Source organism: Salmo trutta, chromosome 39 (assembly GCF_901001165.1).
Source record: "Salmo trutta chromosome 39, fSalTru1.1, whole genome shotgun sequence".
NCBI lineage: Eukaryota > Metazoa > Chordata > Actinopteri > Salmoniformes > Salmonidae > Salmo > Salmo trutta.
The window spans coordinates 8,318,417-8,336,728 of NC_042995.1; the positions used below are offsets into that span (position 1 = coordinate 8,318,417).

General features: G+C 44.0%; 1 protein-coding gene across 1 annotated transcript; it reads left to right on the top strand.

The window, feature by feature from the left end:
- The first annotated feature begins 3,876 nt into the window (after positions 1-3,876).
- Positions 3,877-15,100, top strand: LOC115179152 (claudin-11). Its single transcript, XM_029740460.1, has 3 exons — positions 3,877-4,411; positions 5,199-5,363; positions 13,006-15,100. The coding sequence occupies exons 1-3, from the start codon at positions 4,186-4,188 to the stop codon at positions 13,263-13,265; spliced, it is 651 nt and encodes a 216-aa protein (XP_029596320.1). The 5' UTR covers positions 3,877-4,185; the 3' UTR covers positions 13,266-15,100.
- Positions 15,101-18,312: the final 3,212 nt, after the last annotated feature.

Consider the following 18,312-nt stretch of genomic DNA (forward strand, 5'->3'; position numbering starts at 1 on the left):
TTCCAGAGAGGGAGACAGCGAGAGAGAAAGACAGAGAGAGAGAAAGACAGCGAGAGAGAGAGACAGAGAGAGAGAAAGACAGCGAGAGAGAGAGACAGAGAGAGAGAAAGAGACAGAGAGATAGCTAGTTATATTTTGTTGGTTTTATCTTCCACTTACTTAACTAGTTAATGCAGGTAATTTAGCCTTGTTAACAACTTGACTCAAATAAAGAGGAATGCTACTTATGTTAGCTAGCTGGATAAGCCTATCCAACACTACAACTCTGCCAAGTCAAGGTAAGCTTTCGGTTTTATTAATGTATTGCCACCAGGGCCCGCCGGAGTAACTGCTAAATTGCTTGCTGTACACTATTCTGCGTGATTGTGCACATGGATTGGATTATGTGTTTACTAATGCATTAGTTTTAGTAGCTATGTTAACTATGAAGTTAGCTAATATGGTGACAACGATGATGGCTGTGTAGCGGAGTTATGATATGAAGGTTTGGCTTGGAGACAGCTGTTGTGTTGGGGGGGGAAAAGTTGGAGAAGGAGAGCACGTAGATGCGAGAAGGAATTATACAACGAGCAAAGTGATCGTGCTGTTTGCTATGTGGTTTGCTATGAACGTGAACTGTGTGTGTGGGTGATCAGAGGGGCATTCATTCAGCCGATTCTGTTGCAAAACGTTTCTTAAACGGAAGAAAGCGGAACGAAACGGGAATGGACCTACCTGATTTTGTCCAATAGAAACTGTCGTTTTAGTTGTGAAACGGAACATTTTGCAACTGTTTGGACTAATGATTACACCCCAGATCAGCTAGATGCAGGCAAGAGTGTGCAAGGTGGTATTGAATCTGTCACTGTCTGTCGCCTTGATTACTTCAATTTGTCTCTCGACCTGTGCACCTACAGTACGTTATAAACTTTAATATGTAGGATAGGTTAGGATAGGTTGTAGGATAGATGAGTATAGGGTAAATTCGAGTATCATGTAGTAGCCTAAACTGTTACACTGAGCTGGGTGAATGGAATATGAATGACAGTTATCCAATATGCTGTAATAGAAATAAGGCCATGCCACTGGTACAGATGTAGGATCTTAATTTGAGCCAGTTTGCTACAGCAGGAAGATAATCCTGCAGCAACAGGAAATGTGAATTATTATATGGATTAAATGATTGACAGACGTTTTTGTTGGGGTTGATCCATTTTTCATTTTAAAGTGGAAATTACAAACTTCAGAAGCCTTTTTAAACCTCACTTTGAAGTTCTCCTGCAACAGGGTGATCAAATGAAGATCCGACACCTGTAGCAGTCAGATGTGTTTGAGCACTAGTAGGCATCATGCAGGGACGTTTACCTGCCTTGAGACATGAAGTGGTGTGAACCTTGGCCTGCCCTAGCCTGCCTGATGGACTGACTCTACCTGACTGAAACGGTTGTGCTAGCTGCACTGGGTTTGAAGATGTCACTACAGCACAATGTGGCTTTTAGCTTCTCCCTCTGTCTACAGTATAAACCCTTTGAGACCAGAAGAATGGGATATCTCACTGTGTGTGTGTGTGTGTGTGTGTGTGTGTGTGTGTGTGTGTGTTCACTGCCCACTTTTTTAATGACTTTGATGTTTTAGTGAGTTCCTTTCTCATATGTGATTTAAGTGGCAGAGACAGTTTTTAGTTGCTGTTATATTTCACATTCCTCTGATTCAATCCCCCGACTGTTCTGCTGAAGTTCTAACTGTAGTAAATGAATGTCAAGTCTAACACCCGCTCACCTTTCCCTCCCTCCCTCCCTCCCTCCCTCCCTCCCTCCCTCCCTCCCTCCCTCCCTCAGCATTTCCTCCTCCTCTCCTCATTTCCCATTCCCTTCCTCTTTTCTCTCCCTCCTCCTCTCCTCCTCTCTACTGTGGTAGATCATGTAAAGAAGCGATACTTCCTATATAGACCTATATGCTGCATAATGATAATATCATCTCTAGGATGGCTACTTCCTATATAGACCTACATGCTGCATAATGATAATATCATCTCTAGGACGGTTACTTCCTATATAGACCTACATGCTGCATAATGATAATATCATCTCTAGGATGGCTACTTCCTATATAGACCTACATGCTGCATAATGATAATATCATCTCTAGGACGGTTACTTCCTATATAGACCTACATGCTGCATAATGATAATATCATCTCTAGGACGGTTACTTCCTATATAGACCTACATGCTGCATAATGATAATATCATCTCTAGGATGGCTACTTCCTATATAGACCTACATGATGCATAATGATAATATCATCTCTAGGATGGTTACTTCCTATATAGACCTACATGCTGCATAATGATAATATCATCTCTAGGATGGCTACTTCCTATATAGACCTACATGCTGCATAATGATAATATCATCTCTAGGATGGTTACTTCCTATATAGACCTACATGCTGCATAATGATAATATCATCTCTAGGACGGTTACTTCCTATATAGACCTACATGCTGCATAATGATAATATCATCTCTAGGATGGCTACTTCCTATATAGACCTACATGCTGCATAATGATAATATCATCTCTAGGATGGTTACTTCCTATATAGACCTACATGCTGCATAATGATAATATCATCTCTAGGACGGTTACTTCCTATATAGACCTACATGCTGCATAATGATAATATCATCTCTAGGACGGTTGCTCTAGTTTTGAATAACAGGTATTAGCTACATTGTGGAATGATTTAACTCCATATGAATGAAATAGCTGTTATTAGCTCAATCCTAAATACAACTATAATCCACAGTCTTACCAGCCTCCCCTGGCTTCTGTTCTTGAAAGGAAACAGTTCAAGAAACAGTCCAATTCTGAAGGGAAAAACCTGGTCATTTAATTCATAGTAAGCCTAATGTCATCGAGGTCAAGGTGACTCAAATGTTTTAGTAAAACGTTACGAGGCTCCTATTCTGATAAGCCACAACTCTAACGACACCCACACCTGTAGATTCCAAGCCTTAAAAGGTGAATATGTAAATAGGCAAAATACAGACACATACCATTGGCCAAGTTATAATACACAGCACATTTCAATACTCACAGTATTTAACGGATGTCTTGCTTGTCCTTCATACCTAAGTTTCAGTAATGTTTAATTTCATAATGACTGTGTTGCTAGAAAGCAGCCCTCCGCCTGATGACAGCCACTCTGCTCTAGTGACAGAGCTGTCATAGTGAAAGACTAAGAGTCACTTCACTACGCTCCTTCTCCTCCACTCTCTGATTTAAAGACCGCACACGCGCGCAAGCACACACACGCGCACACACACACGCACCAGGAGAGCTGAAATCCCATCATCCTTCACTGCCATCCTGGCATTCTGATCATCCTCATTACCATAATATTCCCATTCCCATGATGCCTTGCTCCTACCACATCATCGTTCTTTATCTTCCTCTCTCTTCTCCTCCTTCTTCCTGCCTCTCTCTCTCCTTCTTCTCCCTCTTCCTGTCTCTGTCTCCCTAACTCCCCTGTGGGATGACTACTCCATTAAGCGAATGAGTAATTCTGATGAAGTCCCTTCAGACTACTGAGCAGGAGCCTATAAAGGTAGCTGAACATGCGGACCAATAAGTTGTACCCTCCTCATGCCTGAAGTACCAGAGGCAGCACTAGGTCGCCCCCCGGTGGACACACCTGGAACTGAAATGATTTTTAATGGCCAGGAGAGGGCAATAACACTTTACAAATCATTTTGAGAGAGTGAGAGAGAGCGAGAGAGAGGGAGAGAGAATGTTTTTATATTTCTCTCCATCCCTCCGATTGGTTAGAAGTTTCCAGGTAGTTTTTTTCAGACCTTTCTCTTCTATAAAACTAATGGAAAAGTGCTGAAGCTTTTCTTTAGAAGTGGAGACTCTCCAAACTGACAGGACTACACAACAGACCAAGGAGAGACAACACACAGTTCTAGGATTACTTCTTGAGGAATATTCTACTCGAAAACTCACACTAACTTCACACAGCGTTTTTTCACACAAGCTTCAACATATCTTTAAAGTACCATCAGTTGTTTTTGGACTAGTTGGGCTGTGGACTGTCCTATTCACCGTCTTGAGTCACTCTGACTGCCTGGACCATTTTACGTTTCTATAAACAGTTTTTGAAGACTATTCTACCCTAGGACTACCCTACCTCTTATTGCCATGGCGAACAGCTGTCTCCAGCTCAGCGGTTTTGTGATGAGTTGTATCGGCTGGGTCGGGATCCTTATCGCCACGGCCACCAACGACTGGGTAGTGACGTGTAAATACGGCATGAACACCTGCAAGAAGATGGACGAGTTAGGAGCCAAGGGCCTGTGGGCTGAATGTGTCATATCAACCCCACTCTATCACTGTATATCACTGACACAGATATTGGACCTACCGGGTAATAGAACATTACTCTACTGTATAATACTATACTATACTCTACTATAATATACTATACAGCAATACATAATAATACTATATTAAAGGTAATAGGACATGACTATTTATACTATACTATATTATACTGTACTCTACCATACTCCAATATACTATACTATACTATAATATATTATACTATATTATACTATATTGTACTACAATCTACTATGCTCTACTATACTCCACTATACTATACTCCACTATACTATGCTATAAAATACTACACTCTACAATACTACACTATACTGTACTACATTATACTACACTCTAATATACCTCAATATACTATACTATATTATACTATACTCTACTCTACTAAATATGACTACACTCTACTATACTCCACTATACTATACTGCACTATACTCTAATATACTCCACGATACCATAGTATATTATACTATACTATAATATTCTATATTATACTACACTGTACTATACACCACTATACTCTACTCTACTATAGATAGATGATACTACTATATTGAGGTTAATAAATAAGAAATAACAGGGCTGTGCAGACTGCTGCGTCTATGTGGCTGTGTACTCCGACCATGAGGTTATGATATATCGGGAATATTTCACAGCTAAAGGGTGTTGTTTGTCCCAAGCCTAAACCGATAGTCTACAACAGCTAATCTCAAACTCAAGGCCTGGATATCTTTCCTATTGGAATCAACCAAGATTACTATGGCACATTTCAGGCCATACTGTTTATCTCTTTGTCTCTGTGTGTCTGTGTACAGCATACATCCAGACGTCGAGGGCGTTGATGATAACTGGATCCCTCCTGGGGTTGCCTGCAGTGGGGATGGTCCTAACAGCCATGCCCTGCATCTCTCTGGGGGACGAGCCTCAGTCCACCAAGAACAAACGATCCCTACTTGGGGGGGTTCTCATACTGCTAGTGGGTAAGTCTGGACACACACACATACACACGCACACAAACACACACACACGGACCCACAAACACGGACAGACAGACAGACACACACGCACACAAACACACACGGACACACGGACACACACACACGGACAGACAGACAGACACACACACACACACACTTGAGCACAGAGACAGATGTTTGCACACACATGACAACATACGGTCATACTTACAACAACCCCAGCCCCAGGCCTAACCTTGACCCTTAACCCCCCCATCCTCCCTCCCTCTCACCCCTCCCAGCCCTCCCAGCCCTCCGTCTCTCGCCTTCCTCCCTCCCCTAACTCCCACAGACACAGACACACACCCACACATGCACACACACATTTCCCTACAGTTTAACCCATCACCCAGAACACCATTCCTCCCCACCCACCTCGTCCACACTGTTCCCTCCTGCTGGAAAATATTTCCCCATTTGTTGTTTGACACAATATGAAATGTGTTTGATCTGCTTTTCACTGTCCAGTTTTCCAACACCCTGTTCCTCATGATGTCCATCGTATGTGTGTGTGTGTGTGTGTGTGTGTGTGTGTGTGTGTGTGTGTGTGTGTGTGTGTGTGTGTGTGTGTGTGTGTGTGTGTGTGTGTGTGTGTGACGCAACATGCAAAGTGTTGGTCCCATGTTTCATGAGCTGAAATAAAAGATCCCAGAAATGCTCTGTATGTACAAAAATATTATTTCTCTAATATTTTGTACACAAATCTGTTTACAGTGAGGGAAAAAAGTATTTGATCCCCTGCTGATTTTGTACGTGTAACGCCCTGGCCATAGAGAGGGGTTTTTTGTTCTTTATTTTGGTTAGGCCAGGGTGTTACATTGGGTGGGCGTTCTATGTGCATTTTTCTATGTTGGTTTGTTTCGTTGTTTTTGGCCGTGTGGCTTCCAATCAGGCACAGCTGTAGAGTGTTGTTGCTGATTGGGAGTCACACATAAGTGCCTGTTTTCCCGTTGGGGTTTTGTGGGTAATTGTTTCTGTTTAGTGTTTTGCACCTGACAGTTTTCTTGTTTTGTTTTGTGTAGTGTTCTTTAGTAAATTAAACTTCAATGATGAATGATGAACACTAACTCCGCTGCGTATTGGTCCACTTTCTCAGACGATGACTTCTCTGTTTCGTCTGACGACGAAGTCAGCCGTTACAGTACGTTTGCCCACTGACAAAGAAATGATCAGTCTATAATTTTAATGGTAGGTTTATTTGAACAGTGAGAGACAGAATAACAACAAAAAAATCCACAAAAACACATGTCAAAAATTTTATAAAATGGTTTGCATTTTAATGAGGGAAATAAGTATTTGACCCCTCTGCAAAACATGACTTAGTACTTGGTGGCAAAACCCTTGTTGGCAATCACAGAGGTCAGACATTTCTTGTAGTTGGCCACCAGGTTTGCACACATCTCAGGAGGGATTTTGTCCCACTCCTCTTTGCAGATCTTCTCCAAGTCATTAAGGTTTCGAGGCTGACGTTTGGCAACTCGAACCTTCAGCTCCCTCCACACATTTTCTATGGGATTAAGGTCTGGAGACTGGCTAGGCCACTCCAGGACCTTAATGTGCTTCTTCTTGAGCCACTCCTTTGTTGCCTTGGCCATGTGTTTTGGGTCATTGTCATGCTGGAATACCCATCCACGACCCATTTTCAATGCCCTGGCTGAGGGAAGGAGGTTCTCACCCAAGATTTGACGGTACATGGCCCCCTCCATCATCCCTTTGATGCGTTGAAGTTGTCCTGTCCCCTTAGCAGAAAAACACCCCCAAAGCATAATGTTTGCACCTCCATGTTTGACGGTGGGGATGGTGTTCTTGGGTTCATAGGCAGCATTCCTCCTCCTCCTAACACGGCGAGTTGAGTTGATGCCAAAGAGCTCCATTTTGGTCTCATCTGACCACAACACTTCCACCCAGTTGTCCTCTGAATCATTCAGATGTTCATTGGCAAACTTCAGACGGGCATGTATATGTGCTTTCTTGAGCAGGGGGACCTTGCGGGTGCTGCAGGATTTCAGTCCTTCACAGCGTAGTGTGTTACCAATTGTTTTCTTGGTGACTATGGTCCCAGCTGCCTTGAGATCATTGACAAGATCCTCCCGTGTAGTTCTGGGCTGATTCCTCACCGTTCTCATGATCATTGCAACTCCACGAGGTGAGATCTTGCATGGAGCCCCAGGCCAAGGGAGATTGACAGTTCTTTTGTGTTTCTTCCATTTGCGAATAATCGCACCAACTGTTGTCACCTTCTCACCAAGCAGTTTGGCGATGGTCTTGTAGCCCATTCCAGCCTTGTGTAGGTCTACAATCTTGTCCCTGACATCCTTGGAGAGCTCTTTGGTCTTGGCCATGGTGGAGAGTTTGGAATCTGATTGATTAATTGCTTCTGTCGACAGGTGTCTTTTATACAGGTAACAAACTGAGATTAGGAGCACTCCCTTTAAGAGTGTGCTCCTAATCTCAGCTCGTTACCTGTATAAAAGACACCTGGGAGCCAGAAATCTTTCTGATTGAGAGGGGGTGTCACGTCCTGACCAGTATAGGGGTCTATTTGTTATTGTAGCTTGGTCAGGACGTGGCAGAGGGTATTTGTTTTCATGGTTTTGTGTATATGTTTAGATAAGAGGGATATGTTGTGTAGAGTGTTTTGGGGGATTATTGGTGTGTGTGAATTGTAGAGGGGTTATTTGATTTATGTGTTCCGGGGTGTTGGGTATGTTCTTGTGTTTTGTATTTCTAGGGGCTGTTCTAGTTTTTGTAATTCTTTGTTGGCCTGGTGTGGCTCTCAATCAGGAACAGCTGTACATCGTTGTTCCTGATTGAGTCATATTTAGGGAGCTTATTTTCACCTGTCGTATTGTGGGTAGTTGTTTTTGCACTGCTTTTAGTTAGCCTGCAAAACTGTTCCTGTCGTTCTTTGTTTTTCTTGTTTTTTCGTGTTTTCATATAAATAAATTATGATGAGCACACAACCCGCTGCGCCTTGGTCCTCCACATACGACACCCGTGACATAACTACCCACCAAACACAGACCAAGCAGCGGAGGAGGGAGCAACGATTGGACTGTTGCGAGTCATGGACTTGGGAGCAGATTCTGGCTGGAAAGGGCCCATGGAGGAAGTCTGGTGAGGACCGGGAAAGCTACCGGGGAACACGGATGGCGAGGAAGCAGGGGAGGCACCCCCAAGATTTTTTTTTGGGGGGGCACACGGGTAGTTTGGCTGGGCCAAGGGTGAGCCCTAAGCCAGCTCCCCGTGCTTATTGTGAGGAACGTATGGAGTGGAGGGCGCCGAGGTATGCAGAAGTGCGCACGATCTCGCCCATACGCACGCACAGTCCAGTGCGAGTGATCCCAGCCCCTCGCAAGTGCCGTGCTAGAGTGGGCATCCAGCCTGGTAGGAGGATGCCTGCGCAGCGCATCTGGTCACCGGTGCGCCTCCTAGGTCCAGGCTACCCTACGCCCGCTCTACGCACGGCAACCATCAGGCCCCTGCACAGCCCAGTTCGCCCTGTACCAGCCCTCCGCTCGTACAGGGCTACTAGTTCCATCCAGCCAGGACGGGTTGTGCAGGAGGTGCGGTCAAGACTGCCTGTGCGCCTCCACAGTCCGGTATATCCACAGCCAGCATCACGCACCAGGCCTCCAGTGCGTCAGCCCAGTCCAACTCAGCCTGTTCCCGCACTAGCCCTGAGGTGCGTGTCCTCAAACTGGCACATCCAGCACCACGCATCAGGCTTCCAGTGCGTCAGCCCAGTCCAACTCGGCCGGTTCCTGCTCCCCGCACTAGCCCTGAGGAGCGTGTCCCCAGGATGGTACCTCCACTACCAGCCCCACGCATCAGGCTTCCAGTGTGTCAGCCCAGTCCCGAGTGTCCGGCAACAGTACCTCGTCCAGAGTGTCCGGCAACAGTGCCTCGTCCAGAGTGTCCGGCAACAGTACCTCGTCCAGAGTGTCCAGCAACAGTACCTCGTCCAGAGTATCCGGCAACAGTGTCTAGTCCGGAACCGAGTGAGACGGCCTACAGTCCGGAACCGAGTGAGACGGCCTACTGTCCGGAACCAAGTGAGACGGCCTACAGTCCGGAACCAAGTGAGTCTGCCTACTGTCCGGCAACGAGTGAGACGGCCTACTGTCCGGCACCGAGTGAGACGGCCTACTGTCCGGAACCAAGTGAGTCTGTGTCATGACGTTGGCCTGTGGGTAAGGTTTATGACCCCCCCCCATAAATACCTTTCCCCCTTCCCCTCTCTTACTGACCCTACTGAAGGACTGCTGTCCTGTTAAATATAGAGAGTCTGGGAACATCAAACAAATGGGGAAAGGAACCATATTTTGGTAATAAAACCAGTTGGAAATATGCTTGATAACGTAATGAGTATGGAGGTCAGTTCGTTGTTATCTGTGACATTATGACTGATGACAGGACGACATAAACTGTACCTGGGAAAGTATCCACCCTCTAGTTATCAGAGTCACATGGAATTGTTATGCAATTGAAATGTTTGATATTGAAATTGTTTGTTAGGAGATTAAATGTAATTTTAGCTTCCAAATGAGAGATTTGGGTTTTCATAAGGAAAGTGCCCTGCTTGATCAGTGGCCCACCCCTGTGAAGAGGAGGGGTTATAAACGATGAAACACATCATTCCCCCCTCTCCACTATATAAGCCTTTGACGAAAAGATAACCAGTTGGTTCCAGTACGTGAGGTCTGCAGCCTCTACGTTAGAAGGCACACATGTCAAGAACAGAACTAAGCCAACCTTGGCGTGAGCTATGGTATGAACTGGTATGAACTTTGAGCTTATTCACTACAGAAGTGATACTTCCTAGCCGTTGAGTTAGCAGCGGCCGCTGTCAACGTGGGCTAGGAAAGGACGGACGACGGATCCAGTCTAACAAACAGACGAAGATACCACCACGTATCCAATTTACCACCAGAGACATTGTTCCGAGTACAGGAAGATCTGTTGGCCAACCCGGCCAGCATCTACGACCAATCTACCGAAGCGCAGCTCAGAGTAAATATTTATTGCATTTTCCTTTTCCAAATGGGCGGTAATTTAGAATGCATAAGATAATGTATTTACGATAGCATAGCTGCTGTTTGTGGTTCCTAAGTCTTCCCGCTATTTCATTCAAGCCCAACCCCCCTTTCCTTTGTGTAACCAGGTTCCGTCCACCGGGACGTTTTCTGTATGACATTCGTTTGTATTCTGAGTATTTGTAATTCTGTGTGATTAGTTTAGGTATTTAGTAAATAAATAATTAAACCCAATTTTGTATTGCTGATTCAACTTGTTAGCCAGGGTTCGTGAAGATAGCCAAGAATTTACAACTTTCATTATGAGACTGAAAATAAGATAAGGATTAATATTGACTGCTATTGATGTAAAATATTACTTAGTATTTTAAGAGTTTATTCGGAAGATAACAGCTCTATAAACGTTCTTCCGTGGTGCCCCGACTTTCTAGTTAATTACATTTACATGATTAGCTTAATCAGGTAATATTAATTACAGAGAAATCATTTTATAAGTTAGCATGTCATATCACTTAATCCGGCATAGCCAAAGACACGACATCTGCCTACAGTCCGGAACCGAGTGAGTCTGCCTACAGTCCGGCACCGAGTGAGTCTGCCTACAGTCCGGAGCCGAGTGAGTCGGCCTGCAGTCCGGAGCCGAATGAGTCTGCCTACAGTCCGGAACTGAGTGAGTCTGCCTACAGTCCGGAACCGAGTGAGGCTGCCTACGGTCCGGAACCAAGTGAGTCGCCCTACAGTCCGGAGCTCCTAGAATCACCCCATAGTCCGGAGCTCCGAGAAGACAGTCCAGTGACACGTGTCAGGCCGAGGTATTTGGGAGGAGTGGACTGGTCAGGGGGTGGTCTTAGGCCCGAGCCTAAGCCACCTCCACTGTAGGAGGTTTGGGGAGGGGGGGGTGTAGCACAGGAGCCGTCGTTGACGGCAGCCACCCTCCCTTTAGTTAGGGGTTTATTTATTTATTTTTTGTTGAGGTGCATATGGGGTCTGCACCTTTGGGGGGGGGGTAATGTCATGTCCTGACCAGTATAGGAGTCTATTTGTTATTGTAGCTTGGTCAGGACGTGGCAGAGGGTATTTGTTTTCATGGTTTTGTGTATATGTTTAGATAAGAGGGATATGTTGTGTAGAGTGTTTTTGTGGATTATTGGTGTGTGTGTATTGTAGAGGGGTTATTTGATTTATGTGTTCCGGGGTGTTGGGTATATTCTTGTGTTTTGTATTTCTAGGGGCTGTTCTAGTTTTTGTAATTCTTTGTTGGCCTGGTGTGGCTCTCAATCAGGAACAGCTGTACATCGTTGTTCCTGATTGAGAGTCATATTTAGGGAGCTTGTTTTCACCTGTCGTATTGTGGGTAGTTGTTTTTGCACTGCTTTTAGTTAGCCTGCAAAACTGTTCCTGTCGTTCTTTGTTTTTCTTGTTTTTTCGTGTTTTCATATAAATAAATTATGATGAGCACACAACCCGCTGCGCCTTGGTCCTCCACACATGACACCCGTGACAGGGGGTCAAATACTAATTTCCCTCAATAAAATGCAAATCAATTTCATAATATTTTTGACATGCGTTTTTCTGGATTTTTTGTTGTTATTCTGTCTCTCACTGTTCAAATAAACCTACCATTACAATTATAGACTGGTCATTTCTTTGTCAGTGGGCAAACGTACAAAATCAGCAGGGAATCAAATATTTTTTTCCCTGTTAGTGAGCATTTCTCTTTTGCCAAGATAATCCATCCAGCTCACAGGTGTGGCATGTCAAGAAGCTGATTAAACAGCATGATCATTACACAGGTGCACCTTGTGCTGGGGACAATAAAAGGCCACTCTAAAATGTGCAGATTTGTCACACATAACAATGCCACAGATGTCTCAAGTTGTGAGGGAGCGTGCAAATATGCATGCTGACTGCAGGAATGTCCACCACTGTTGCCAGAGAATTGAATGTTCATTTCTCTACCATATAAGCCGCCTCCAACGTCGTTTTATTAAATTTGGCAGTACATCCAACCGGCCTCACAACTAAAGACCACATGTATCCGCGCCAGCCCAGGACCTCCACATCTGGCTTCTTCACCTGCAGGATCGTCTGAGACCAGCCTCCTGGACAGCTGATGAAACTGAGGAGTATTTCTGCTTTTAATATAGCCTTTTTGTGGGGAAAAACTCATTTTGATTGGCTGCCCCTGGCTCCCAAGTGGGTGGGCCTATGCTCTCCCATGCCCACCCATGGCTGCGCCCCTGCCCAGTCATGTGAAATCCATAGATTAAGGCCTAATTTATTTATTTAAATTGACTGATTTCCTTATATGAACTGTAACTAAGTAAAATCATTGCATGTTGCGTTTATATGTTTGTTCAGTATACATGTGTGTGTTTATAATCAAATCAAAATCAAATTTTACTTGTCACATGCGCTGAATACAACAGGTGTAGACTTTACCGTGAAATGCTTACTTACGAGCCCTTAACCAACAAAGCGGAGTTAAAATGGACGAAAAAAGTAGGACCTTTAATGTGTATTAAATGTGGCCGTTAATCTAAATCTCTCTCTCTCCCCTTCCTTTATAGCTCTGTGTGGGGGGGTGTCGACAGTATGGTTTCCTATCGGAGCCCACCAGGACCAGGGACTCATGTTGTTTGGGTTCAGCCTGTACGCTGGCTGGGTGGGCACGGCCTTCTGTCTCCTGGGAGGGGCCATGATCACCTGCTGTTCTACTGAACCGTCCCAACACTACAATCACCATGACAGGTTCTACTACTCCAAAGGACAGGGGCCTGGCAACCCTGTTCCACCCTCCACTAACCACGCCAAAAGTGCCCATGTTTAGACACACATGAAGTACATGCATGCACACACACACACACGCACGCACACGCACGCACGCACGCACGCACACACACACACACACACACACACACACACACACACACACAATGAAGGCCAGGGTTAGGGTTCTTTGTTCCACAATGAAGGCTAGGGTTAGGGTTCTTTATTTTACAATGAAGGCTAGGGTTAGGGTTCTTTATTTTACAATGAAGGCTAGGGTTAGGGTTCTTTGTTTTACAATGAAGGCTAGGGTTACGGTTCTTTGTTCCACAATGAAGGTTAGGGTTAGGGTTCTTTATTCCACAATGAAGGTTAGGGTTAGGATTCTTTATTTTATAATGAAGGCTAGGGTTAGGATTAGGGTTATTTGTTCTACAATGAAGGACAGGTGTGGATGGAAAGTACTGTACACCTATCAGTGCATTTTGTAGAAAATAAAGCGTACCTTTTTTAAGTAAGACTGTCATAATTTTTGTTTTTTGATAAATACCATGTTTTGAATGTTTCTTATTGTTGATTATACAATGATCATTATGTGGGTACCTACCTGTGTTCCAACAGTAATGTGGTAAGGAAATGTATTATTACATCGTTTTATTATACGATGACAAACCGATCAAACGGCAATGTAGCCCTTCTCTCAAATACTGCCAAGTCAGTTTCTTCAGCCTAATGGAACGGTTAGTGATAGGGTTGGCCTAACATGGCCAAACAAATCAAAAACATGCCGTATGAAACCTAGGGCTCGATTCAATCCGTATCGCACAAGTTCAGCATTTTAGCGCAATTTCAATTTAAAGGTAATTTCCAATTGAGCCGACATAAACGAGTTGGTTGTTTAGCAACAAAACTGACCCGTGCAGAACTATGGAGCAAAACAGACTGTGTTGGCTTAGATTGTTGACAACATGTCAACTATAGTTTGTCTCCCATGTTTATTGAAAGCATACATGTACACAATGAGCACTTCTTGTCTCACAAATACATCGCTACAGTTGTTGGTTAGCGAATCTTAGCCATACTAGCATAGAAGTGACAGCCAAATCACCTCAAAACAAGACCCGGAATCAAGAACAAGATGAAACGAGATACTTACGATTTCTTACATGGCAGTTTATTGTCATTCTTGCTAGCAATCTGGCCATCCAGAATCACAACAACACGCTGACTTCTGCCCCATGGAAGCGCGCACATCGTTTCTTGTGACGTTGTCAGCTAACCCATTTATACTGTATGCAGCGTTGACTGTGAATGCAGTCTCTGCTAACGCGGGAACATTGCCTTTAAATTGCTGACGCACTATAGCACAGATCTTTAGCGCTACGGATTGAATTGAGCCCCTAGAGGGCTTGAGTGGCAGTAATGAATATATTATGTTTTGACAAAGAGAACTACAACTAAAAACGTTAAGACAACATTATTCGTTTCCTGTTTGATCCGCATCTGTAGCAGAGGATGTGCACTGTTTCTATGACTCCAGGTTCTATATCTCTGGCAGCATGGTTCTTCCCTTTTTCACGTCTTAGACCTCTGCATCTCTAATGACACCCTACCCTATATAGTGCACTACAAAGGACAGATGGGGCAAACACTACATAGTATGTGTCTCTGGCCAATAGTAACGCAGCACACTGGGGTGTCATTTCAGATGTGTTTGTTCATATGTGGTCTATACACCAGACTAACACTCCCTCTCTGTAGTTCTAGCAATAACTTTTGTTAAAACACAGAAACGTTTCTGTAACGTGTTTATCTTGGTTTATTTATTGTGCTATGTTGTGCTATCCCAGTGTTTTTGTTCAATTTTCTGTAATAAATAAAAATTGGTTTGGTTAATATTGGTTAATATTAATAATAATAATTAAAAAGTCCCAATGTTTTTCATGTCAAGTAAAATGACTAGCAAACTGCCCCGACATTTCTGTCAAATGTTCAAACACCACCCAACACACACACGCACACACGCACACATACACACACACACACACACTCAGGAATCATCTACTCTCTCCCCGTCTCCATCCGTGTTTCCCTAACTGTAGCAAAATAAACACTGACATCAGAGGTATTATCACTGGTGCTCCGGTTCAATCTGACCCCAAAACACAGGAAGTGTAGCGTGTGTGTGTGTGTGATGTAATCAGTAATCCTAGTCTGTGTTCACATCTGGCCTCGTGAACTGTAAGTTTTTCACACTGAATGACGACACAGACGTGTGTATTTGTGTGTTTGTGTGTGTTCACCTAGGGCATTGTTATAAAGTGTGTTATCAGTGGTGTGACTCTGACCTTGTCCTGGTTAGCTCAGCACAGAAGGCTCTGTTCCCTGTGATTCACTGATACACACTGTCCTATCCTATCCTCCTCTATGAAGCAGTGTGTGTGTGTGTGTGTGTGTGTGTGTGTGTTCATGCGTGTTTCTGTGACAAAAACAGAGCCAGTCCGGTTCATATTTGCAATAAATAATGTTTCATTGTTGCATGGAGGTGATATCGACAACTCAGCTTAAACAAGTGCACTCAGGAGCAGAAACACACATAGGGCCTGCATTCAAAATGGCACCCTATTCCCTTTATAGTGCACTACTTTTGGCCAGAGTCCTGATAGGGTGTCATTTCAGACGAAGTCAAAATCAATAACAGAAAACCCCAAATACATCAGAACATTTTACAACTTCAGATAGCAAAAATATACAGAAGAAAAACAAATATCTAGTCAGCAAACAGAAGCCAGTCTCAACATCCCACAAAGACAGCCAGCCACAGCAGGAGAGAGATAGAGGCAGGAATTCAATCGCAGTGCATTTCATTGACCTATTGAATAAACCAGCAATTTAACCAATGTGGATAGCTGGCGTTAATTTATATCACCCGTCCCTAAATGGGCCTTAGGAAGCTGTTAGGAAGATTGTTGACGTTCTGTACGGTTCAAACCGGAATGCATTATGATTGAATACCAGGAAGTGGACAGAAACATGGCACACCTTCTCCCGAGACAAAATGAACAAAACAAACAGCTCAGACTTTAAAAGCAACAGTGGCAACATTCTCTTTAGTGTTGTAATAAAATAGCGTTTTATTGTTTTTTAATGTTTTCATAACCTTCTATTTTGCCTACTTTAGACTGTAATAAATGTTATAAGATCTTTAAAATTTGTTTTTTTAACTTAACGTTATACGTGTAGAGATAGAAGAAGTTCAAAATATAAGCTTTCGCTGTTTCCTCCCAAGCTGAGCTCTGATTGGGAGAAATACAAGAAGTGAAAGTAGATAAACCTCACCCACTTACTGTGGAGGCCCACCATTGGAGGACCATAGGTGTGGGCGTGACCCAGCAGTAGAAAAATACTCCTATTTTTGTTTGATAGTTTTCCCTCATGTTTTTGTGTCGATGCTGTTGGATGTAACTGTATGTATTTACTCTAGCTAGTGAATGTAACTGTATGTATTTACTCTAGCAAGTGAATGTAATTGCATGTGTCTACTCTAGCAAGTGGTCTCAGTAAAACTTGAATTCTGCTTAAAAATGGCTTCTAAACCATTATTAGATATGTGGTTAACCCTTAGTTAACTTGTTGCAATAAAAATATTACATTATTTGGGTCTTTTTATATTTGGTTCCAGGTAGATCCTGATTGAATAGTTAACATTCATAATTCAGTTTGACCTAAACAAACCCTGTTGTAGTGATTATTAACCGTTTATAAGCAGAACGTAATATACCGTGAGTGACTTCAATCTATTGTACAGGTCTATGGCCTACTGGATTCTCATTGTTGTTTTGTTCTCTACAAAGTTAACAAATGTTGTGGACTTTGGCTTGCTTTGTAAACACAGGGTGTGGGGGTAAGGGGTGGAGTTAGCGGTGGTGAGGGGTGGAGATGAAACCATAGAACCACCACCTCCTAAATGTGCTACATATCATACCCCAGTTCCAGATCGACCAGTCCCTTTCACCCGATAGTTTCCCTTATCAGGGGTCAGCGGTCAGCTTGGAGTAGGGTTAGTTCTATAATGTCTCTTAGCTGTCAGTCACCACATGCAAATACAATATCTACAACCATGCTATACACATTAGCATGCTATCACATTCACCAGCCAGCCACGTCACATAGCCACAGGCATGGAACACACACACACACACACACACACACACACACACACACACACACACACACACACATGCACACACACTTGCGCGCGCACACACACACACACAGTAAGGAACACAGAGTACCTACTGAAGCCCCTTTCTGGTTTTGGGTTCAGCTGAACTGTGTGTGTGTGTATGTGTATGTGTGTGTGTGTTTCACTGGACAACTCAAGCGAGCCCACCCCTGAACAGCAGAGAGAACCCTGGGTACTGTGGTTAGGGATAGAGGTCAGCAGTTATGGGTCGTGGAGAGTAGGAGGGGTCGCGTGGCATCTTTAGTTTAGTGCACTTGACAAGTAAGGCTTCCCCAAGGGGGTGGAGACCATAGAATTAGAGGGTTCTATGTGACTAATTCATAGAGAGTGGGATGGAGCAAAATAAGTCACAAACACACTCCACTGGTAAGACCCTGAAGGGGATACAGATACAATGTGTAAAAGCGTACACACACACGCACGCATGCACACACACAGCCAAAAGAAAAACACACGTGCACACACAGATGAAGGCACTATTGCAAGCAAAGTCCAATTACAATGTGACACAAAAACCCCATCAGCCCCCCTCCTTCCTAGATAGAGACTGGAGAGGCGGGTGTGTGTCAAAGTGTGTCTGTGTGTGTGTGTGTGTGTCGCTAGTTTCCTCTCTGTGAGATGAGAGAAGCAGCAGAGACACCTGGACTAGTGACAGGAAGTGACCTCGGCTCAGCGCTCTGACAGCTTCCTGTGTGTGTGGTGAACCAGGAAATGCTGACTCGTCGCTCCCAGTCTGTCATCACTCTGGACTGTCTATAGTGAGAGGAAAATACCTTCACTGTATGCCCATCACCAAATCAACCCAAAGACCCCGTCCACTGTTTCTAACTGGTAGTCTACAGCTTTCCTCCATAGGATCATA

Coding starts and splice junctions, on each gene's coding strand:
- LOC115179152 (XM_029740460.1), top strand. CDS start 4,186: ATGGCGAACAGCTGTCTCCAGCTCAGCGGTTTTGTGATGAGTTGTATC. Junction 4,412..5,198: donor ACAGATATTGGACCTACCGG/GTAATAGAACAT, acceptor GTCTGTGTACAG/CATACATCCAGACGTCGAGG. Junction 5,364..13,005: donor GGTTCTCATACTGCTAGTGG/GTAAGTCTGGAC, acceptor CTTCCTTTATAG/CTCTGTGTGGGGGGGTGTCG.